The sequence below is a fragment of the Protopterus annectens genome, chromosome 11.part0 (assembly GCF_019279795.1).
Source record: "Protopterus annectens isolate FY-2018-M chromosome 11.part0, PAN1.0, whole genome shotgun sequence".
Taxonomy (NCBI): Eukaryota; Metazoa; Chordata; order Ceratodontiformes; family Protopteridae; genus Protopterus; species Protopterus annectens.
The window spans coordinates 293,368,531-293,394,880 of NC_056745.1; the positions used below are offsets into that span (position 1 = coordinate 293,368,531).

The 26,350-nt window shown below is 37.2% G+C and overlaps 1 protein-coding gene across 1 annotated transcript in view; it reads right to left on the minus strand.

Moving 5' to 3' along the window:
• SLC17A8 (solute carrier family 17 member 8) overlaps positions 1-26,350 on the minus strand; it is a 530,762-nt gene that overhangs the window by 452,670 nt on the left and 51,742 nt on the right. The window contains exon 2 of the mRNA XM_044087789.1: positions 17,270-17,522. Within this exon, the coding sequence (XP_043943724.1) occupies positions 17,270-17,522 (253 nt within the window). The remainder of the gene's footprint in view (positions 1-17,269; positions 17,523-26,350) is intronic.

Consider the following 26,350-nt stretch of genomic DNA (forward strand, 5'->3'; position numbering starts at 1 on the left):
GTAAATAGTTACTTTGTGTGTTTAATTGTTTTTGTTTACACAGCACTGTTAAATCAAACTCCCAAGTTATATTATTAATCAAGCAACCTTTCCTTGTTCATGTCTCATCCTCCTAATGAAGGGATCAGTTCATAAGTCTGAATGCTTAAATAGTTATATTATAAAAACCTGCATTAGTCCAATAAAAGGTAACCTACATAGGCTCAATAAAAGGTATGACATCACCTCTGTCTTCAACTGATTTTGGTCAGTGGATCAGCTCCATAGCTCTCAACTTCATAGCTCAATTATCATGGACAAAGCCAAAAATGAATAGATTCACAGATATTCAAGGCCACTGAGTCTTATGACCATTCACACCCTGTAGCACCCCCTTTCCCCAGGAGGGCTATACAATCAATCTCAGATTACATTTGTGGATACACATCCAGTGATCTAGTTTATGTTTAAATGAAGCTTGTGAGTCACATTGATAAACATGCAGAAGTTTATTCCAGATATTTGGGGCATGTTGGGTTAATAACCTGTCCCTGCACAGTGTTTTAGTTGTCTTTTGGTAAAGATTTAGGTTCATGCTTCTGGTATTGCTTCACTTATTGGGTTTGCAGACAGATAGGAGGTCCAGGACAATTGTGTCATTGATTACATAATAAACAAGGCAGAGATCTTCCTTTTAAAATCTGTATGACACTGAGTAAAGGGAGATAAAGCTTCCAACCTCTTTTAGTAGCTCAGGAACTGTGGGCCTGTAATCTTTATGGTTAGGAACATTTAGGGTGTATTCAAATTGTTTGATATGTTTAGTGAGATACAATGCTGGGTATAATGAAATGATTACCTCTGTACATCTTGATGATGCTACTTGGGCAATTAGCTGGGCTAAATAAAAGGATTTCCTGGCACCATTTTCATGTGATAGTCAAGAGAGACTGAAATGCCATTCCAAGTACCTAGTTACCTACATTTATGTTTTGTAGTGGGATAGTATCTATACAGTATGCTATAGGGAGGGATTTCTATCAAAAGTAATAATACTATACTTCTAGCATTCAGTTTGTGCCCATTTTAGTACACCAAGAGTTTACTGTGTAGAGTTCATTCTGTAGGATTTGGATGTCATAGGGTTACATAACAAGAACCTCTAGTTTGTAGTTGCCTGCAAACTATGTTAGCCAGAGATCTTGTCTCTTTCCTTTGACATCTGAGAAGTAAATACCACAAATGAGAGGTCCCAGGGCAGAGCCCTAAGGGACATCTCTGGTCACAACCTGCAACTAGGACCATGTGGGTTCTAATCTTCAGCAAGTTTGCTGTCCATCTTATCACATTTGGGTTGATTTTAAAAGCATAGATTTTTTATGATGCCTGCATGGGGTATGCTGCTAAATGAGGAGAATTAAGGTCAAAATCAGGGACAAATTATAGATATCGCTGTTGCATACTTATAAAGTTTCTAAATAACACGTACTACATTAGCATGAATTTTCTGAAATATATCAGTAAACAAACTCAAATATCTGCCATTATTTAGTCACTTCAATCCACAAGGAAAAGAACAAAAATAATTTGTAAAATCAGAGAAATTCTGCAAAATCAAGGATAGTTCATATGTATGCAGCAGTGCATTTCTCCCCATGTACCTTCTCTTTTTAGCATCTGAAAGCAAACTGTTAATGTAAAGGATAATGGGCAATTCATATATGTGCAAAACAAATTGAATGAACTTTTAAAACATAAAACTCATAAAAACTGGATAAGCGCTTTCATACACATAGGTACTACATCAGATCCAACATTTAAAGGAACTCAAGCCACTGATAGCTATATATCAATGTCTAAGGTCACGTGATTTTAAAATTGGCTTAATAGGGATGACATTATTTAAACCTCTACCTTCATTTGCCATAAACAAATGTATCCACATTATCTCTACGCATTCTGTCTGTGTTTTGATATCACCACCTCTAAATCGTGGTGGATAAATTTCCAATACCAGGAACTTAAACCAGTGATTATTCTCTGCTGTTTTGGCATGTTTGGACAATGCATTCCTTTCATCTCCTTTTGTGATTCTATACATATGCTCCCTTATCTGGTCTCTTAAGCACTGGTTCGTCTTACCCACATAAACACTTTTACAAATCACACAAGAAGCACAGTATACAACATTCTGAGTACTACAATCTGCATAGATGCTCAGTTCATAGGCCCTACCTGTGTCAGGGTGTACAAAGTGGTCATCTGTGTCTATGTACCTGCAGGCATTGCAATGGTGGCAGGGGATGTGTACTTGACCTTAAACTCTCTACACTCTTCCTCTTGTTAGTCAATCGTTTGTAACACAACATTTTTTTAAGTGAAGGTCGATTCTTGAAACAAAAAGAGGGACAACTTCCTAGTAGTCCCTTACATTTCTCGTCTGAAACCAAAACTCTCCAATGTTTTTTGACGATCCCACAGATAGAGCCTGAGTCTTTAGAGTATGTAAGACTCATATGTATAGGCTGACTAGGCTTCTGTGTTGATAGCATGGGCTGTTAATCTTGTCCATTAAAGTACGGTCTCGTTCAAGAATCTCTTAACATAACTGCATCATTCTGTGCAGATATAATATCTGAGTTGTCATAACCTCTGTCTGAAAGGTTGGTAGTGAGTGTCTCAAAAGCGCCATACATATTAATGTCCCTAGTGCTTAACCTGGCCGTTCTGAAGAACTGTCCCTTCAAGACATTCTTTTTTATGTGCTTGGGATGCATACTGTGGGAGTATACTACATTACTGGTCTTACAAGATTTAACAAATTGTTTTGTGGATAGCCCTCCTAGGGTCTTATATACCATCATGTCCAAATAGAAATGGACTCCTCAGACCAATCATAGGTGAAATGGAAGAAAGTTGTAGAGTTGTTCAGAGAGAGTTTCTGCTGTGTCCCCCCAAACAATAAACAGGTCATCTACATAGTGACCATAAAAAAGAACAGAGCCTTTGAACTCATTCAACTCAGAAAAAACATACTGGGTCTCCCATTCTGCTAAGACCATAATGGTGTAGCTATTGGTACAAACCGTGCCCATAGCCACCCCAGTCTGTTGTAAGTAGTGTTCTTCTTCAAATATGAACAAGCAAGGTACAGATTAGGTAAACGTTGCCATTATCAAATGTAGGGTTGCAACCTAGGAGTATCCTGATATTTTCAATGCGTGCATCATTGGGAATGCAGGTGAAAAGTGAGGTGACATCCATAGTCACCAAAATAATTTCTTCTCTAAAGTTGACTACTGACCAGTCATATAACTACACAGGTAGGGCCTATGACCTGAGACTCTATGTGGATTGTAGTACTCAGAATGTTGTATACTGTGATTCTTGTGTGATCTATAAATGTTTTTATGTGGGTAAGACGAACCGATGCTTAAGAGATTGGATAAGGGAGCATGTGTATAGTATCACAAAAGGAGATGAAAGGAATGCATTGTCCAAACATGCCAAAACAGCAGGGAATAATCACTGGTTTAAGTTCCTGGTAGTGGAAATTTATCCACCACGATTTAGAGGGGTGATATCAAAACACAGACAGAATGTGTAGAGATAAAGTAGATGCATTTGTTTAGGGCAAATGAAGATAGAGGTTTAAATGATGTCAACCCTATAAAGCCAATTGTAAAATCCCGTGACCTTAGACATTGATATATAGCTATCAGTGGCTTGAGTTCCTTTAAATGTTGGATCTGATGAGTACCTATGTGCATGAAAGCGCTTATCCAGTTTTTATGAGTTTTATTTTTTAAAAGTTCATTAAATTTGTTTTGCTCCTACTCTCACTGCCTAGCCAGCTTTTTCTTAATTCAATTTTGCTTTTGTCTTTGCTAGTTGCTCTTTATTTTATCTTCTTCAATTCATATATGTGTAAAATCTTTTCTCTATACTATTAAAATCCCGAAACTGTGCACTATTAAATGATGTACTGCATTTGTATTTTCTTTGTCAATTTCAGGAATATGCTTATACTGTATCCCTCCTTGCATCTGTTTCTTGATGTGCCTTCTGTCAGGCAATCTCTGAAAAGGATCTTTAAATTAGTCCCAACCCTTTTCTCAAGTAACAAACCACCAAATAATCTAATAAATCAATAAATAAACACTTGGAAGGCATGGCAAAGTGAGGACAGCACTGACAATACATAGTTTGCTTATTTCTGGGAGAACATACAGATGTAGAAAAAGTGACCCACTAAGCCTGTCAATATGATAAGCTTTGAGTACCGTAATACTTTTTTAGTTGTGCATAGAGGAGAGGTGACATAAGTGGATGTATATTTAAACAGTCAATTCATATGGTTTTATTTGATTCGGAGGAAGTCTAGTGACAAACACCTGATGAAAGCGATTAATCCAATAAAGTGTTGTTCAGTGGATTCTTAAACGACTTCATGTATTTTTTTTTTTTTTAACATTCTCTTTATTGATTTTTAAAGAAAAGAAAAAAATATATATACTTACAATTCTTAATCACAGAACGAACATACAAACTACATAAAAAAAATAAATAACTATATACAAGTCTCATCTATATCATAACAAATACAACTCATACAAATTTCCTAATATCATGTCATAATCAAGTCTAATACAGATTTCCAGAAAACCTCCTGTAAAGGTAGTTGCTTCATGGAATACCACAAATATTTGTGTGCAAGTAATTGCTTAGTAGCTACTTGCTTAAAACCATCCCATGATAATAACTTTCTATTTTTCCAGTGTAATGTAATATAATATTTAATTAACATAAAATAGGTATTAGCAGCTGTATATGTTTCTTTCTAATTCCTGGTGGGGGAATATGTAGGAGTGCAAATTTCCATGATAAAGTTGTTTTTTCATATCCCATTTTTTCTAATTTAACCCTTAAAGCACACCAAAGTTTGTATGAACATTTACAACTCCAGAAGATGTGAATGATATCTACTTCTTGGGTTGGGCAAAACTGGCAATTTACTGGAATGTCCTGGTACAACTTACTTAAGATATGGGGTGTATAGTAAGCATTATTGAGAATCATTAGTATATCTTAGTTTATGAAGGGGAAAAAATTTAGAGAACTTTTGAATAGCCTGTACAATGTTAGTGGAGGTAATCATAGGGTCCTGTTGACTCCAAAAATTAGAGTAAATAGCTTCTTTGCTGCATTTGATAGAGATGATGACTTTATATACATTCAAAATCATTTTTCTCCTCCGTTGCAACAAATCCCAAATATTTTTAGTTGTGGAAATATCTGAATCTAAGATATTGCATCCATCCCAGAATTTATTACACAACTCTTTCAGTTTTCTTAAAATAACTGTGTATTTATGTGGGAGATTTAATTTGTCCCTCATACTTATTGCGGACTCTAATTTAAAAGGAAGAAAATCTAACACAACCTTATCCCTCAGTAGTGGATAAGAATTTAGATCAATCATCATATCGTTTAATTTAAGATTGGAGTTGAGGTGAATCGGTTGAAGTGTCTTGAATGCAGAGAATAAATTCAGAGACTCAAACAGATTCTGAGTAATTGTAATTTGTTCCTTAAGATCCTTATTTACTTTATATGTCCTCCTATTTTCTTTATTTAAAAAAGGTAGAGCTCTGGGATTAAACTGTAAGGATTTAGTGTAATTATGATATAATTTCACCCAGATTGGGTACCATTTATTTGGGTGCTCCTTATATTCTGCAATGGTAATTAGTCTACTACATTTGTTAATTTCATAATATAATCTTAGATCTGGAAGTCCGACGCTTTCTTTCTCCTTAGGGTAAATTAGTTTCTGATAACTAATCTTAACAGGTTTTGGATAGCATAAAAATTTCGATAAGACAGTTTGGGCATTTTTGAAGAATTTCTTTTGAATGAATGTGTTGGATGCATTAAATAAATAAAGTAACCTCGGAAGTATATTCATTTTTATAATAGCTACTTTGGATAGGAAAGGAAGCTTAAGTAGTGCCCATCTATCCAGATCTTTTTGTATGTTAGACCATAAATTACTCAAATTCTCACGATAGTATTTATGAGCATCCTGAAAGAAAGAAATTCCAAGATAGTGTAGTTGATCTTTAATTTTAATATATTGTGGGGTAAAAACACTTGGGTATTGTGAATGAATATTTAAAGGGAAGATAGTTGTTTTGTCCATATTCACTTTATAATGAGAGAATTGAGAAAATGCATCTATTGATTTGACTTCATGTACTTTTAATAGTTTTGGAGTGTGGATTCGTGACCAACTAAGCCTGAAACTTTAACCTCAAATACAGTTTAGTAATTAAGGTTTTTCCTTTCCTCACGACAAATGACACCAACATTTATTGCAATAAACAGGGAAGTGCAGGGGGCACAGTGCAAAGGAGAGGATCAGCAAAACAACTATTTTACTGAAGCTATTCTATCCCTATCTAACACATTACCATCCACTTCCACTCTCCCATTAATAACACCTAATACCCCCTCACCTACCTTCCATATACATCCTGTACCTACATCCCTCATTTGCAACCTCCTTCAAAAGCTCAAGCCATGCACCCCTTCTGCTGACTGTCTTCCAGCTGAATACCTGCAAATTGCAGCTAAAGCCATTGCCTACCCTATCTCCATACTTATAAATAGAACAATTGCAGAAAGCAAAATCCCCTCTCTATGGAAGATCTCCCATATAATCCCTTTACACAAAGGTGGCTCATCAACTGATCTCTCCAACTATCGGCCTATTGCCTTACTCTCTCCATTAGCTAAGATAATGGAGAAATGTATACATAAGACAACTGCTTGACCACCTACTACAAAATAATCTACTTGCAGATTGCCAACATGGTTTTAGGCCTTACCATAGCACAACAACTGCCCTGCTATCCTTCTCTGATTCTATAAACAAAAACCATAACAATAACACCTTTTCCTCTGCTCTATTTATTGATCTTTCTAAAGCTTTTGATATGGTGAACCATCCCATACTTATTGACACTCTAAAAGCCCATTCACTAGAACCACATACAATGGTTTAAATCCTATTTAGAAAATAGACAGCAAGCAGTTCTCTGGAATAAGAACATTTCTTCTTCCCTCCCTGTAAACATTGGAGTACCACAAGGTTCTATCTTAGGGCCACTTCTATTTTCCTTATTTACTAATGACCTACATACTAGTATTTCTCAAGCCACCTGCATACAGTATGCAGATGACTCCACCTTAATTTGCTCAGCCAAGTCCATAACCTCTCTCCAGTGCCTCACCCAAACAGTATTTAACAGTGTTGAAAACTGGTTCACAAAACACTGCCTTCTTCTCAACCCCAAGAAAACTAAATTATTGCTTTTTTCTCCTACTCACAAGACACCTCAACTGCACTTCACAGTAACCTCTAACAATGGAACCATCATATCCCCTGATACTACAACCCGTCTTCTAGGTGTTACAATAGACAACAACCTTAGCTACAATGACCATATTAATTCCACTATAAAGACGGTAAACAAAAAACTAGGGACCTTATACAGAATCAAATCCTTCCTTACCCCTGCAGCCAGAAATACTATAGCCCAAACCCACCTAATCTCCACCCTGTTCTATGCTTCTGATATCTATACTAATCTTTCTAAATCCAACCTTACCAAACTCTCCACCTGTTATAATAACATAACCAGATTTGCTTCTGGTACCCCATTTAGAACGCATCATTGTCACAACCTCAAACAGCTGGGATGGTTAGAACTACAGAACCAATTACGTTTTCAACAACTTGTTATCACCCAAAAGATCCTCTACTACCCTAGAAATACCCCAATCCTCACTAATCTCATCTCCCCTTACAAAAATCTTGCAACTCTACGCTCAGCAAATAAACTTCAAATCTCTTCCATTAAATCCAACAAAGCTAGGGACTCACTCTTCTCAAACACCATAGGAAAGAGCTGGAATCATCTTCCTTCTGAACTTTCCAACCTTACTTCTACTCTACTTTTTAAGAAGAATCTTAAAGAATATCTTAAATCCCACTGGCTTTGTCCCTGCTCCAACCCTGACTGATCTCTCTTGCCCCCTCCTGCTCTTTCTCAAGAAAAAAAAAATAGTATTTGATTCCAGCCTAAGTTTGCTAAATAACTCTGTATACCTCTACCTTTTAATGTTAATTTTGTAACAAATTTTATTTTATTTTAATTATACTTTATTGTATTTCCTTGTCATTGTTGCTGCTTGGAGCTTTTCTCCCCAAGCCTCTACTGAAAATGGACATGTATCCAGTTAGACTAGCCCGGTCAACAAATGTAAAATAAATAAATAAAATAAATAAATGTTTGTTGCCAAAAGTGAGGTTTGTATGCAATATGGAGTTATTCTGGAGTGCATGGTGTAGATCAGACTGTATGATATACCTTTAAGAAGCATTCCAGTTAGTGGGCATGCACATATAAGTACTGAGCATGTACAAGCAAGAGTGCCATTTTGAGTGAGCAGCCAGAGTGATAGCATGCATGTGTGTAGTAGTCAGTCAGTTAGTTCGTTTAAGTTTAATGCTCCTGCTATCCACCCTGATGTGTTTGCGTATAATAAACTACTTAACTGAACACCCAAGTCTCATCATCTTATTGAGATGCATGAGACAAGTAACATGGTGTCAGAATGGGATCCAGAGTCATGAGGCAAGCAGTTAGAAATGGAGGAATATACACAAGTGGATCATCCCTACTGCTCAAAGAACTCACAAACAGGTCAGAAATGATTTCCAGGTACTATGGGATCCAGAGTCATGAGGCAAGCAGTTAGAAATGGAGGAATATACACAAGTGGATCATCTCTATTGCTCAAACAACTCACAAACAGGTCAGAAACGATTTCCAGGTACTAAAACTTGCTTAAATGATTTTTCTTGCAACAAATATAAAACAATGTATTCAAAACACTAAAAATTAAATGTTAATTAAACAAAATGTCCAAAACTGTGACATATTGATAAAAATATTTGACATAATTATGAAAACATTTGAAACAATATCCGAATTGCATAAAATGTATAAAAAAGGGGAAATGGCCTTGTTTTTTCACTATGTACTACTTTTTCACATTAACTAAAGGTGTTCAAAGTTTCAGAAGTATGCAAAGTGTTGGCAAGTGTGTGCACTTATTTCATAAAGTACAGTCATTTCAAAGAGAATTTCACAAAGTACAGTCTTTCAAAGAGATTATTGCGCATTTGAATATTATTACAAGTACCTGGTGTGTGTGCATGTTTCTACATAATTATAAGGGCCAAGACTGTATTGTGTTTAAACTATAATTTGTTGGCATGGCAGAAGGATTTCATAAACCTGATCCTCTTGTGTTTGATAACAAGTATTATCTGCATTTATGATCTGTGGCAATGGTCACCCAAACCCAGGACCCAACGTTAATCATCTATAGCAGAGTATAACACCACCAACAAATAATTATACTAATATTAATCTCTCCCAGACAAAATCTGATCTTCTTCTACTAAATATGAATCTAAGGAGTCTGTCAAATAAAATACATAAACTGCATGCATATCTCTCCTTACACTCTCCTCATATAGCCATCTTAACAGAAACTTGTCTTAAACCTCAAATATGTAATACTGAGATTATTTCACAATGTTATGACATCCTTAGATTACACAGGCATAGTAAGTGGGGTGGAGGTATAGCAATTATGTATAAAAACCCTCTTCAACTTCATTACTTAGATCCATACCCACCAAGGTTCAATAATGTGGAGATATTATTTTCTAGGTTGGAATTAAACCCCAGTAAATTCATAATCATAATAGGAATTTACATTCCCCCAGCAATGATCCAATGTTAACTGAAGACATTTTATACTGGATATCAGCTATTGTTTCACTAGAAACCATTATCTTGGGTGACTTTAATCTTGATTGGTCAACCTGTTCATCTGAAAATCCCATAAATTTCAATAACTTACATGGCTTCTCCCAGTTAATAAAATAAACTAGAGTAGATAAAAATACAAACAGACACTCACTTTTAGATTGGATCTTAACCAATAAACCTTCTTTTGCTACTCAGTCAGGTTGTTTTTCTGATAGCTTAAGTGATCTACCTATGTATCTTCTTCGCCAAAATATACATCTTCCCAAAACCACAATATTCAAATATGAAATAAAAGAAATTTCTCTTCTCAAAACTTCAGACAAACCTTAAAACACTGTAATTGGTCTCATCTGTGATTCCTCCCACTTGACAATGCAGTTGAATATTTTAATGATACATTCCTGTACATACTTAATAGTCAAGCACCACTAAGAACCATAAGAGCTAAAGCAAATTATGGCCCTTGGTTAACAAAAGACACTAAACTTCCTCTCAAAAACAGAGATAAGGCCTGGACACTATATCATTCTAATTAAAAACAATCTGCACTAAATAACTATCACCAACTTAGAAACAGATTAAAAAAAGGTAAAAATGACAAAAAAAAATACTATACAACAGCTCAACAGAAATACCAAAATAACCCTAAACAATTCTGGGTAAGTATAAATTGACTATTACAACCAGGTCAATCTGTCACCCCAACTCCCTCTTCCATAAATGCACAAGATAACATTGCAACCCAATTCAGTGACTACTTCACCAGCTCCATCCTAAACCTTACCAAAACAAATACTACCCCACTAAAACTCCCAACTGTACCTCATAATTCTACTGGGTACTTTTCATTTAAAACAGTTTCACCAAGATTAATAAGAAGATTGCTTAACAAACTGAAACCTACCACCCTTGCTTCTAATAAGCTACTTGCTGACTACCTCAAGTTAGCAGCTGAAGCTACAGCCTATCCAATAACAATACTTATTAATTATTCTGTTAAAGAAAGTCATGTACCCAAAATATGGAAACTTCCTACATAATAACACTACACAAAGGGGGAACCAACACCAACCTTTCTAATTACAGACCTATCACAATTCTATCACCCCTATCCAAGATATTAGAAGAGTGTATCCATTCTCAACATATGAATCATCTTATCACCAATAATCACCTAATACCCAACATGGTTTTTGACCTAACCATAGCACAACCACAGCACTTTTACATTTTAAAGACATCATTAACCATTTTAGAAATAATGGTCAGCTAGTCTCCTCAATATTCCTTAATTTATCCAAACCTTTTGATATAGTCTCCTCTGCCCTCCAATGGTTTCATGACTATTTATCAGATAAACAACAAGCAGAAAAGATTGACAAACATCTGGCAACTGTCATTAAAATCTATAGCACTAGACCTTATCTCACTGACTTCTTCAGGCAATCCATTGCCAGCACAAATTTACTGTCTCCCCTCCTATATGCCTCTTCTATTTTCAATAACCTGAAGAAAACTGAACTTGTTAAACTTGAAGTATACTATAAGAAAATTGTCAGATTTGCTAACAATTCCCCATTTAGAACACACCACTGTATTACATTGCAGCAACTTGATTGGCTAGAATTGCCTCATTTCCTTATATATACTCAACTTTCAATTGACCACAAGATAATATATCATCCTGAGAAATGTCCAGCTCTACAAAATCTACTTAAAACCCAATCCAACACTATACAACTCAGATATTTTGATAAGCTCCTTCAACAAGTCACTAGGTCTAATAACTTCCATGGTGACTCTTAATATTCCAGTAGTACCTCCAAGTTATGGAACATGACCCTGCAGTCAATACTATCTACTTCTAACCCTCATATTTTTAAAACAATTATCAAGTTTCACCTATTAAAATTATGGCTATACTCCTGTCATAAACCCGGCTGAATATCATTAACATTTATTATACCATTTATACTTAGTCACGTTTCTTGCTAAGTTACCTACATATTTTTCTTTCTCTCTCCCATAATCTTTTAATCCTTTCTTTTACTCACTAACTCTGAGTTATAACTTTCTTTCATTTAATTGTCACTATTTAATCAAATACTACCTTTTTAACACCCCCTTTGTCTACTTATTAAACAAATAAGCTATCATTAACTTACTAATATATACTGAATTGCACCTATTTAATATAGTTACTTCCTCTTATTATTGTACTGCTCTGTTATATTGTACTAAGAGTTTTTTTATGTACAGCCTATGCGTGAATTAATCTATTATTGCAATCTGCCCTGCTTTTCTATTTTTCTAATTTTATTTCAGCTATCTGTATATTTTTATTTTATATAATAATGTTGATTGTAAAGTAACCTGGCCCTCTGCTGAAAAAGGTTTAACAGCCCAGTAGGACTATCTCAGTAAACAAATAAAAAATAAATAAATAAATTGGAGAGTGTTTGAGCAAGAGTATGATATTTTCATACAGACTGTTTTTCTGACAAAAACACATGTACAAAGGCATTTATTCTGCTTAATTTAGTTGGTTCAGAAGCCATTGAAAAATAGCATTCATTTGTGTACACACTTACTGTATTTGCAGTGGAGGGGGAAGTCTGTCATATTGTGGTACAGGCTTAAATGCAGGAAGACCATGAGTGATTAAAATGTAAATTTAGAGAAATGTGTAAGCCCCAAATGAATGTTATGATGAAAAGGCACTTATTTTACAGAAGAGATCAAAATCTTGGTGAAACTTTTGCAGCATATATAACCAACTTGAGAAATAAGGCTAAAATGTGCAGATTTAGTTCCCTGAGAGATGAATTGATAAAAGACAGACTGTGTGTGGTATTAATGATACAGTGAGAAAGATTTTGCTTCAAGGCAGTGATTTAATGTTGAATAAGGCCACTGAGATTTGTCAGATATATGAGCTTACAGAAAGGCACACAAATATGCTTACAAATGAGAAAAGCATGCACATGTCTTCTTCCAAAGCTAATGTAGATAGTATGCAGCATGAGGATAAAAGATGCAGGCCTAAGGGTGTGGTTTCTATGAAACCCAGACCAACTTCGGTAAGGGCCAGGGTACAAGCAGCAAAGAACAGGGGTGACTCAGCAAAACCTGTAGCAAGCCTCTTAGTTAACTGTCTTAATTGTGATGACAACCATGAACCTAAATGAGAAAGGTGCTTAACTTTTGGTCAGCAGTGCCATTCTTGCAATAAGTGGAATAATTTCAAAAGGTTTTGTAAATCAAATAAGGCACATTCTTTTATTAAAAGAGAGGATTTAAAGAGGCAGGTTGACCAATTAGAAAGCTGTGGCCCTTCTTTTTATGTTGATGGTGCATCTGTGCTTGGCGAAACAGTCAATGCAGTATATTTATGGGCAAACAATGAAATATTTTCTACTGTTCAGATTAATGGCAGTACTGTAGAGCTCAGAGTAGATAATGGTTCAAAGTGCAATGTTATGTCAGCAAAAACTAGAGTAAAAGCTGCAGAACAACTTGATTTGGCAAAGTGTGCAAAGCTTGTTGCTTATGGTGGTGAAGAGATTCATACCAAAGGCTCAGTAGTGCTTTCATGTTACTCTGCTGGGAACAGCTATGACTTGCAGTTTTACATAGTCAAGAGAGACACGTGCAGTCATTATTAGGCCTCAGAGACAGTTTGAAAATGGGACTGCTTTCATTTAACAAAGAAGTATACCATGTAAGCTTAAATGAGAACAGCTCAAATTTCACCCAAACTATTTTTTCTGAGTATGTTGATATGTGTGAAGACAAACTAGGTAAACTCCCAGTTGTGTATACCATGAAGTTAGACCCAGAGGTCAGCCCAGTTATCAGATCAACATGGAAAGGTCCAATAGCTATGCAGAACAGAGTCAAAGCTGAACTAGACAGAATGTTGCAGCTAGGAGCAATTTGTCCAGTAGAAGAACAAACTGAATGGATATCCTCCATGGTAGTAGCTCATAAAAAAAGCTCAGATGATATCAGAATATATTGATCCAAGAGATTTGAACAAAACATTAAAAAGGCCTTATCATCCTATGCGGACAGTTGAGGAAGTTGTTGCCCTTATGCCAAATGCCACTGTTTTTTCTGTCTTAGATGCAAAGAGTTTATTTTGGCAAATTTTACTTGATTGATAATCTTTATTGCTAACCACATTTTGTATGCCATTTCCAAGGTACAGATTTCTGAGAATGCCATTTGGAATAAATTCTGTCAGTGAAGTCTTTCAACGTGTAATGGAATAAATATTTTCTGGCAAAACATGTGCTATAGTAGTACAGGATATTCCTGTAGGAGACAATGGTGAATTCGAACATGATCAAAACCTCAGGAAAGTTCTAGAAAGAGCTTGCGAATTTTATCTTAAGCTGAATCCTCAGAAATGTAAATTCAGGCTACAAGAAGTTACTTATGTGGGTCATTTATTTACCAGTTCAGACTTACAAGCAGATCCTTCCAAGCAAACAACAATTCTTGAGTTGCCGGCTCCAGACAATGGCCAATCCTTACATTTTCATGGCATGGTCAACTATTTAGGCAAGTTCATTTCAGATTTGAGCCAACTTTCAGTACTGCTTAGAGACCTGACACACAAATATATAACCTGGTCCTGGTCAGAACAACACCAAAGAGTATTTGATGTCCTAAAACATAAAATTGCCAGTCCACCCTCTCTACATTACTATGATGTTGAAAAAACAGTTACTCTTTCCTGTGATGCTTCTAATTTTGGTCTAAGTGCATTCATTCTTCAGGACAATAGACCAGCAGCCTATGCATTAAGAGAGAAAGCCTGTGCACACATCTCCTGCGAGATTGCAATGCATGATGCTCAAATTGCTAAAGTACAATTTCAGTCTTGCTTACACAAAAAGCAAACTTTTTTATCTTGCTGATACCTTATCCCAATCACCAAGGAAAACTACAGAACAGCATGAGAATGAGCAACCTGATTTTCAAGTCATGGAAGTGAGAAATATTTCTTCCACACAGCTTCAGATCCAATTCTCTAGAAGATCAACCTCTTTATCAGTTGAGGATGGCCTTCAAAACAATCTTGTTTACCAGTAGAAGTGCAGCAGTATTTTCCTTACAGAGATGAGATTTTGTCTGACAATGGTATCATCATGAAAGGTCCAAAAGTGATCGTTCCAAAATCCTTACTACAAGAGTACATTAAGATCTTGCATTGTGGTCACCCAGGAACTGATTCTACCAAAAGAAGGGTGAGAGAACTAGTATTTTTCTCTTTTATGACAAAAGATATTGAGAAAGTACTTTCATCTTGTTCTGTTTGTAATACTATAAAGCTGCATCAACAAAAAGAACCACTGCAGTTAAGCCAGATTCCTGAACTACCTTGATGCCACACTTATCTTTGAGAGAAATGATCATTACTTGGTGTTAGTAGACTCATTAAAATTGGTTCAAGATTGACCTGCTTCCTAACCTAATGTCTAGTATTGTCATTACTAAGTTGAAGAGACATTTTTCTTTCCAAGGTAGTCTACATTTTCTGGCAATGGTTCAGTTTAGAAGTCAGCAGTATAAGAAATTTGCTGAAATATAGGACTTTGTTTATATAACGAGTAGTCCTGAGTACCCACCATGAAACGGCTTGGCTGAATGTGCAGTTCAAAGTGCAAAACAGCTGTTAGAGAGATCTAAATGTGACAATACCAATGTTTTTCTAAACTTGCTTAATCTCAGAAACATTTCTTGTGATAATCATCTTGGCTCACCTGCCCAGAGACATGTCGAAACAAACCAGAACCACATTACCAATCAGTAGCAATTTATTGATTAAATGTGCTAAAAACAACAAAGCAGTGAGACCCAACTGTTAAAAAAGTGTTTGTCCCAGAAGTCCTACTTTGATAAGGCCAGCAAATTACTCAACCCATTAAAAAAAGGGGAGATACTGAGGATGCAGACAACAAAAGGTTTTGATCGGATTGGATTTGTGAAAAGTTTGTGTCAAGAGCCAAGATTGTACATTGTGGAATCACAAGGAATGGAATTTAAGCAGAATTGGAAGCATTTATTACCAATGTCCTAGCAAGTATTACAGCATCTTGCCTGTAATAAAGACTCTAATTCTTAAAGTGACTTGTCCAATGTTCCTGTTCCAGAGGACATTACGTCAGCAATCCCTGTTCCTGAGAGTATCCCTGAGAGTCCTGAAGTAGAACATTCCCCAGTGACTGTTCCTGTTGCTAAACCCAGTCCTATTACATTACAAGATCAGGTTACATTTCCAGACCTAGCTCCAGATACACAGCAACCTGGACATGACTGTTGTTTTGTTTATTATTGTCTGTGTAATTCCATGCCTATTCAAATGTCATTGTCAATGTGATGTAGCTCAGTAAAGAGGGGGGGGGGTGTAGATCAGAGTGTGTGATATACCTTTAAGAAGCATTCCAATCAGTGGGCATGTGCATATAAGTACTGAGCACGTGCAAGCAAAAGTGTCATTTTGAGTGAGTAGCCAGAGTGATAGCATGCATGTGTTTAGTAGTCAGTCAATTAGCTAGTTTGTTTAATTTTAATGCTTCTGACATCCATCCTAAAGTGATTGTGTATAATAAACTACTTAAACGGACACCTAAGCCTCATTGTCTTATTGAGATACATGGGACGAGTGACACAGGTCATATACTTTCCTGTAGACTTAGAAAAAGACAGGTGGTACCTGCAGAATTTGATGTGAATGGTAATTTCTTAACATTCTCTTGCAAATCTTTGATACGTAGGTACTATAGGGGAATCAGATCACTAAAATGAAAATGAAAATATAAGCAAAGGTTTTAATAAACCACCAACAGTATCTCAGCATATTAAAACATTTATAAATGTGTGGCGCCTATATAAGAGAACACCATTATCAATACTCACAAACACAAAAGACTTTACAATAATATACCATATCCTGTTCATTATACTATAAATCACAGTTCCATAAACGTAGGAAAAATGAAATAATGTGCAGCTGTATGAGCATGTGTGTGTGTGTGTGTGTGTGTGTGTGTGTGTGTGTGTGTGTGTGTGTGTGTGTGTGTGTGTGTGTGTGTGTGTATTATGTACATCTATGCATACATACATACACGCATAAAGAGACGAAGACAGGAGAGAGATTGAGAGACAGAGAGAAAGAGAAAGAGTGGAGTACCATGTTATTATAAGAATGCCTTCATTTTGGATTAAAGGAGAGCACAGAAATGCAAATATAATGAGAATAATTTGAGAACTGTTTCACGCATATATAAAATGCAACTTAATTTTTAGAGGAATCTGAATGATTTCAGTATTACTGTCCAGTGTTTAACTGCTAATGAACACATATTTACCTCAACCTCTGGTTTTCCATCAACATAAATTGTGTTGTTGTTGACCATTTCCACAATGGCAACTCCGAGGTTGCATCTGATACCAAAGGAAATGCAGAACCCTAGCCCACTCATGATGGCAATGAGGTAGCGTTTAGGTAACCCACAGCAGTGACAATCACACAGGGGAGGTTTTCTTTTTGGAGCTTGTACTGGCCTTCCATCCTCATTCAACTCAATGTTGTCTTCCTCAATGTTTGTGCCATCGACTTTCCTGGAGAGAAAATCAAAATGATTTCATGAATAATGATGCATATTTTAGTCATGATACAGGCTGAATTCAAAAAATAATTCTATATTTTCTTGTATTATAGGTACACTAAATGGCACATATTTTTTTGTATGATTTGTCAATTTAGGGATGGTGTGTTCCCTAATAAATTAATTTCCTAGAAAGAAATATTAATTTTGGATTAGTCTTTTCTTTAGAAAAATAAACTGATATATGCATTGAGCATGCTTCTATAGACTCATACAAACATATGCACATACCCAAAGGCACACACACACAAAACATGCCTCTACAACACCCACATCCAAGACAACTACATCACAAGAAGGAAGATAAATATTTTGGTAATGGTTGTCTTGTTTTTATATCTGTTCAGGTTAGTGAGCCAGGATTTGAAAAATGCTCATTTTCCAAGTCCTACAATTCTAAAAACATAACACTGTGTTAGGTAAGTATCAGCTTTGCTACCCACGTAGTTCATGAAAACATATTTCATGTCTATATTTATGTCCATAACATGAATGAAATCATATCCAATATAGTACTTACATTTAGCAAAACAGGCAAGCATCCCAAGGCCTTTAGGTTAGTGTTTATGAACTCTCTCCTGGGGCTTCAATAAAGTCCATGTAGGCTTGGCGCAAAGCCTATATGCAGTTTACATGTTAGTGCAATGAACAGCAGCTCTAATCACATATTCATGCTGCTAATCATGCTTGCATGAATACAAGCATGATTTTGTGACCAGCAACAGTGTTGCCAGTCAGGAACCATGCAGAGTAACAGCTGTTTTGTGTGGAGGAAGTATCTCCAAATTATTTTTTTTTTACTTTTTTCCTTAAGTAGGTAAGCTAGTTTGCCCACTGCTTAGCAGCATATAACTGCAGATGCATGGAACACAAACAACTGACATCTGGATTTGACAAAATAAGGAAGAGTACGTGTGAATCTTCAGCATTCCCATGACACATCATTAGTTGTGTTACACTTATGACTCATGCAAGTACTAGCAATTCTTCAAAAAGGTGGCACTTTATTCACTCACTACAAGTAGTACTGCTTAAGGTAATAGCGAATACATATTACTTGCGTAACTACTCATTATGACCCCTCTTCACTAAAACTATCTATTGTGGAACTCCAACCCTGCTTTACCTCTGTTCTTTTTTATCTCAACCTATTAACATCTTGTGTCACAGAGACAGTCAACTAACAGGTGGAATTTCTGCAGTCATTACTATCAATAGTGCTGACTGGCACACAATGCCACTCAGCGTGTGTGCATTCTATATGGGAACTGAAATCAAATTGTTTTTACTTTTTTCACATTTTTCTTAAACAATGAACTGAGTTTCTGCTATGCCATGTGCCATGCACATGGTAAAGCAAAAAAAAAGATAAAAAAGGGAAACAAATGTTAAGCAATTAGGCAGCTCTGGATTTGAACTATCACACTATTGCACTTACACAACACATTTGTACAGGGTTCTCTGTCTTTGCCATAGACACAACTTTGCATAGTAATCAAATAATGTGCATACAAGCAATTCACATTTCATATCAAATATTAAACAGTTCATACAGTTGAGCATTTTCACTTGATTATACATGCATAGATAACATTTTTAGTGGAATGAGTGATCATGCAGTATTTATAACTGCAGCTCTGTCTTCCCTTTGTATTCTGAGAATTCTTCCTTTATCTCTGCTTTGCTTTCAGACATGCAATCTCTAGTGCACATCCTCTCCTTTTTCTTTCAAGATGTGATACACATACAAGACAGTGAACAACAGTTTTCAGCAAAAGCAGAAAACTGCTTTGATGCCAAAGAAATATACATATGGGGTGTTTGGTTTTGTAATAGCTCACTGCAGTTAGTTCTTCACTTTGTAAGTGTATCCTCAGTGACACACCCACTTCAGGTTAGGGTGTTCGTGAATTATTGTGCTTTGCTTCAGTTAGACTAATCATTCACAGTTGCAAGCCATTAGCACCTAAAATGGTATAGAGATTACACTATGTTTATATCTGTTACACAAAGCCAAAAGTTTGGTATTCTGCAACTCTAATGAATTCACATCTCATCTACATATTCAGAGTGCTCAGATGGCTGAATCTACACTATAAAAAGGTAATCATGTAGCTAGGGAACTTGAATGTAACTAGACTGTTTTGAGATAAAGAAGATTATGACTGCTATTTATTTAAAATAGATTTTTCTGCAAAGAAGCACATATTTTGCTAAAGTATGTTTCTCTTATTCAAGTACATTTAAATTATAACATTAGGAATGTATTTATATAGGGAATAGAAAAATACAGGTTGATCTGTATGCACTTCTTATACTTCACTGTTGGTATAGGCAGTTCTTGCAGTGCTTTACATTTGTGAGATTTATCCTTATAGCACTGTATGTTGTTTCCATTTGCTTTTACAACTTCATCTTGTATTGGTGACAACTTTATTGTCTTTTTCCTCCAATACAAGGGGTTGTACAGGTGAATCACAGTGGTGTTAGGCTTCTCAGATGTTCCAGAGCAACCTCCACAACAGTGGTAGGCACAGTGAACGTTGACTGGCACTCTACTTTACATTTGTGACAATTTAGCATTGATAATTGCCATCCAGTAATCAATGACAAAACTGTAGTCTTCAGAACAGGAAAGTTGACAAAATGGATGTTTGACAAGAGGCTTTTGTTTGTGTTGGAGGTTGGGAGTGGGCAACCTACAATTCTGTTCTAAATGGGAAGAGAGTTTCAAGAGTTTTATGTTGACAATGAGTAAAAAACCTGATTTTTTTGATAACATACATCTTATATGTGCTATTCATGAGTTTGTCCAAACTTTTCATTTGTGTTGCATGGGGGGGGGGGGGGGGGCAACCTACCATTCTGTTCTCCTAAATAAGAAGTGTGTTTCAAGTGCGTTATGTTGAAAATGGGTACGCAGCCTGATTATTTTTTGGAAAACACACATTTGTATGTGCTATCCATAGGTTTTATCCTTCTCCATTTTATGTCACATAGTATTATGGCACCCAAACCAGAAAATCCCCCCAAAAAAAACTTTTAGTGAGGATGAGAATGAGGTCATCATCCAGGTTCTAAGGCAACATGGAGTCTTCCTTCATGAGAGAGGCCAGGGGATATGACTGCCAGAAAAGACATTTGGAAACAGGTGTTGGCCAATGTTAATGCCATTGGTGGTCATGGCCACAATTACAAACAGGTGTGGCATCGGGCCACTGACATAATTTCATCTGTATGGAGGAGGGAAGCTGCAGTTGCTTGAGAACAGCTGGCTGCAGGGGGTGGTCTTGCTACTGAGCCACCACTCACATCAATTGAGGAGTTTTTGTCCACTATCAGAGATCCTGACCACTCAGGGTAGCATTCACACCATGCCATTGATGTTGGTGCTGATGTGGCTGGAAGCCCTAGTGTGGCCTGGGAGCACATTCTAGGAAGGTTTACATGTGGCATCATTAAGTGTCTTGTAGAATACATTACAATTTGGCTGCTACTGCTTGTGATGCATATTTATATCTGGACCTCTTGATAATTCATAGTTAGACAAGACAGTAGGGCAATAGACAGGCAGTGGGGGATGGCTCAGACAAGTTTCTTTTAGAGCTATTTCTTAAGGGGCATGTAGCCCATTCTTTACTCACTGTCCCTGTTTTATCCCCATAGTGATGCATAATACCCATCCTTTCACTGCTTCTTCTCTTCCAGGCCCATCCTCACTACAAGGGACTGACACATCTATATGTGTGTGTTTGTGTGTGTGTGTGTGTGTGTGTGTGTGTGTGTGTGTGTGTGTGTGTGTGTGTGTGTGTGTGTGGGAGGAGGGTGTCATCAAGGGCTGTGTGCTACATGAACTCCAAGAGGAACTAAACCCACACATAAGGCTGCTGTTTAATCTTAGCCTTACTACAGGATGCAACAGTGGTCGCCTGGTCTGCAAAGCTATGGAGAGGATCATTATGGAACTCATAAACAAAGACATTGGGGACCTACAGACATTGGATCCTACCCAATTTGGCTTTGTCGAAACAGTCACTAAGGCCATTGATGAGGGTAAGGTAGTTCACACAGCCTACCTTGACCTTGCAGGCATCATAGACAAACTCACCAGCTTAAATGTAAACCCATATGTCACAAGATGGGTTGCAAGGACAGAACCCACAGGGTCAGAGTTGCTGGTGCTATGTCAGACTCTATGCCAGTCACAAGCGGTGTCCCACAGGGCTCAGTCCTGGGACCCAGGCAAACATAGGAGGATTGTGGCTGACAAAGTTCACAGATGACTGCAAACTGGACACAAACATCCTTCAGAGAGGCCTCCATAGAAATGGATAATTGGTGCCAGAGCCATGGCCTTAAGCTGAACACCAAAAAATGTATAGTCATACCCTTTGGGAAAACAAAGAGGTAATCAGGGACCTAGGGACCCAGGTTGACAGTAACCTCTCATTTGACACTCACATTGCCAAAGTGGTTAGGAAGACCTTCTATATTGCCCACCTTATCATGAAGGTTTTCACATCTAGATCAAGAGAGGTCATTGTGCCTCTGTACTCTTCTCTTATTAGGCCAATGATTGAGTACAATGCCCGGGATGTATCTCACCCGACACCTGCAGCAGTTGGAAAGACCCCAAAAGTTCCTCACCAAGAGGATAAAGGGTCTTAAACATATGTCATATGCTGCCCGACTGAAAAAACTCCAGCTCTATTCAGTCACATTGATCTGTGCCGCCATGTCCAATCCTGAATTAATGGACATGCTCCACCTCAGAAAATGCAAAACCATCAGAGCCACGAGAACAAGTGACTTAAACCTCAACACAGAAATAAAGTTTCATAACCCAGAGGGTCCCTACACTCTGGAACAGAATCCCAGTCCATGTTAGGCAGAGCCCCTCACTGACTCTATTCAAGAGAAATCTCGACGAGTGGATGGGAGATGGGATCATCTCTGTGTCACTACTAGACAGAGGCATAGTAAACTAAACTCTAAAAGGGCATAATATTCTCATCCTAAGGGGTGGTACAAGCCACATACACTCTGGCTAGGCTTATAAATGCCCTAGGGCAGATAGCCTAGTACGAACCTATGAACCTATGAGTGTCTGTATTCCTTTACCATCTGCAATTGTGCTACCATTGTAACATTTTGCCTAGATATTTTGGTTAATAATTAGGGAAGTAATAATCTCATTCCTGTGTTTCTTGCTTATTATCACAGGTGATCCTGACAATGGAAATGTAAGACTCCTACCACCTGATGTTAGAATATCTGTAGGCTCTGATGATGATGGTGGCCAAAAGGAGGCACAGGCAAGGGGGTGCAGAGGTTCAGTCTGACACTGAGGTTGTGACTCATACATCCCCTAAATTTATATCAGACACAGTCAGTATGCCTATGCATTCCCATTCCATTGAGCCCTCAGATGTTGAACAGGGTGATGGTGACACAGTTGATCAAGAAAGTGTGGCTACTGTGGTTTTAGTGCCAGTTGATTCTAGCCATAGTCAAAGTGTGGGAGGGCTGCCACACAGGAGGGTTAGTATGGGTGCTTGGTGGAGGCCTATTGTCCACCTTCCACCTGATGATGGTGTGTCATTACATGCCACTCAACAAATGTATAGGACCATCATGGAGATACAAGCATGTTCCACTAGGGTCTCCAGGGACATGGTTAGGGTACTAGATGTGGCACAATCTGATGTGCATGACTGCTTCCACCATGTATCTGATACAGTGGATCAGATGAATGCCATACTGGATCAGGCAGTGTCTCTGATGGAACATCTACTGGGAGGGGGTACAGCATCCATGTGGCCCTAGGGATGCAACATCCTCTGGTGTTAGCTAAAGTGGCAGTGCATGATCCTGTCCCCATAGTGGCACTACTTTCATTGCTCTGTCTGTGGTTGAGGTGTCCAAACCAAGACATGGACCTGGTCGTAGTCATGAGGAGAGCTCATCTGGCAGACATTGTTCACATTCAGATAGTACCACCATATCTGACCATGGCCATGGATGTGCCAATGCAACTCCTAGCAGAGACAATTCTCACTGTCAGGGGTGAGGATGCTGAAATGATACCTATACTATGCATGGCTCATACCTGTCTGACATGCCAGGATGGGTCTATATTATAACAATGAACGATCAGATGATCGAACATTGTTACATTGACCCCTAAATGTCGAAAATCCAAAACAGCGAACAACCAGAACAGCAATTTTTTTTCCAGGGGGAAAAAAATCACTGTTCCCAAAAAAAAAACACTAAATAAAGTGGGGAGCTTCGCCACCCACACACCCCCTACTTAAATATAACAACTCCAAGATCGCACTACAGTGTATGAAATGACACATCCCGGATGGCTGGCCCAGTGATTTCTTTCCCTGGGAAAAAATTTGCTATTCCGGTTGTTCGCTATTTTGCTGGTTCAACATGTAGTATTCACTTTAACAGCGTTCGATCATCTGAGCATTCACTGTTCTAAAGTAAACCTACCAGGGCATATAACTAGCAGAGAGCTGGGCTGTGTTCATGCAGACACTCACAAACACATTTCACATAGAGTGCCCATACAGACCCCACACATACCAGGTACAAAAGGCATTCATGAGGGTTGCAGGTCATCCTGTCTCATTGACCCCTTGAAATAATTTTCATTCCTGTCTGCCTATGTTTCCTACTCGCACACACACACTAATTTACTTTCAGCCTCAGCCTCCTGCCCCCACCCTGTGCAAATGATAACTGTGCCATTACCTTGTTTCTAACTTTTGGATTCAGAGTTACATATTATTTATTTATTTTATTTTAGATTTGATTACAAAGTTGGTCTGACTGGGGCAATCAGGTGCCCATTTTCAGCAGAGATCCGGGGAGAAAAGCTCCACATACATGGCTATCATAAATGCACAAAATACAAAATACACATACATGATAAAAATACAAAAGTTAGAGATGAGTACAAATTAAGAGAGCAAACAAACAATAGAGCAAACAATAGTATATCATGGCATAGTATAATGAGAAGTTACAGAAGTGTACAATATACAGAGTGTACAGTAGTAAAGCAAAAATATAATGTATTTTATATATATATATATATATATATATATATATATATATATATATATATATATATATATGTAATATATATATAATATGATTTCATTTAAAATACAGTTCGTTACGGTAGGTTTTTTTTTTTTGATGTGTTTGACATTTGAGTAGTGCCAGAGGAAGATTTATCTGAGTGGTGGTAGTAGGGCTAGCAATGGTCAGTACAGGTACATTGCCAGATGAGACTGAGGAGGGCTTTTAATTGGGTTTTAAAGGTGGGACTGTTGTTTTGCAATCTGATATCTGGTGGAAGAGAATTCCAGATTTTAGCAACTGTGTAGGAGTAGAGGGATTCACCAGCTATGTGTCTATACTTAGCTACTTCAAGAAGGGCTTTGTGTGTGGATCTTAGTTGATGAGCAGAATTGTGAAAGCTGAGTAAGCCTGAGAGATCAGGAATCTTATTTGGGTGGAACAGCAAATAATGAGCCATAGTGAGTTCAGCAAGAATAGTAAGTAGTTTGCCGTAGGATACTGTATCAAATGCTTTGGACAGATCGAGGAAGCTGGCAGACACTAGGTTTCCTTGGCTCCTATATTGATTGACAGTGTTGGTGAAGGATATGAGGGCTGTGGTTGTGCTATGGGGTGGGTGAAAGCCATGTTGGGTGTTGGTGAGCAGACTGTTTGTAAGTAAATATTTAATCAGCTGAAAATGGATACATTTTTCAAGGATTTTTGATAGAGGGAATAAGATAGCTATGGGCATTAGTTGGTAAGCTCGGTTGAGGGACCACCTGTGTGCAAGGATGTGAAGGCTGCCAGCCTAGCTAGATAGAATTTTGTAGATAATTCTATGTCATTGTACATATTAATATAATCCACAGGCTTGTTCTCTCAAATGTAAGAAAACTGTGTTAAATGTTGAACTTCAAAAATGTAACCACATTGCACTCTGCTGGAAGAAAGCTGATAAAGTAAATCATTTTATGACTGTTTGATCTCAAAGCTCATATACAGAATGTCTGGACTAAATAATTATTTTTATTGTCTTGATTTAAGAGATAATTACTAAGAAATGTCAATTTTGAGTTTCTGTTAGCCTGGGAACCAGAGAAGTATCAAGAATGATGTAATGTGAAATTACTCAGCAGTACCGTGTTAGCAATTTAAGACTTTCTCAGAGAGCTAGAATTAAGCATTTTGAATTTTATCTGAACCTGAACACATCTACTCACCAGCACTCGGCCTTTGCTCTATATGTAAGTAGTATTTTAGACTTTAGTCTTTCTCTTAGGGATAGATAGAAATAGTAAGATTAGTCTAGCTGTTTTCTATATTTATGTCAGACTATCCTACAATATTATTTTAAAAGTTTCCTGTGATCTCTGAACTGTGTAATGAAATTGTGTTGAAATAATAAGTATTGTCTTGTGTTTTTATTATTTATTATTAAATATTTTAAACCTTTCTACTGTGGCTGTTTTGTGTAGAGATAATATAAGCTCTAGAATACTTGCATGTATTTGGTGATACTGTACAAAGCCACTCCAATAGTCTTGCTGTTCGTCACACTTACTAATTGGATGATAATATTGCACAGTAAAATTGGGCACTCTTTGGTAAGGGCCTTATTAGTAGCTGATAAATAGTGGTTGTTGGTGGTGGATCACTACCTTATAGCTTGGGCAGAAAGGGGCATAGCTGGAGAACTTG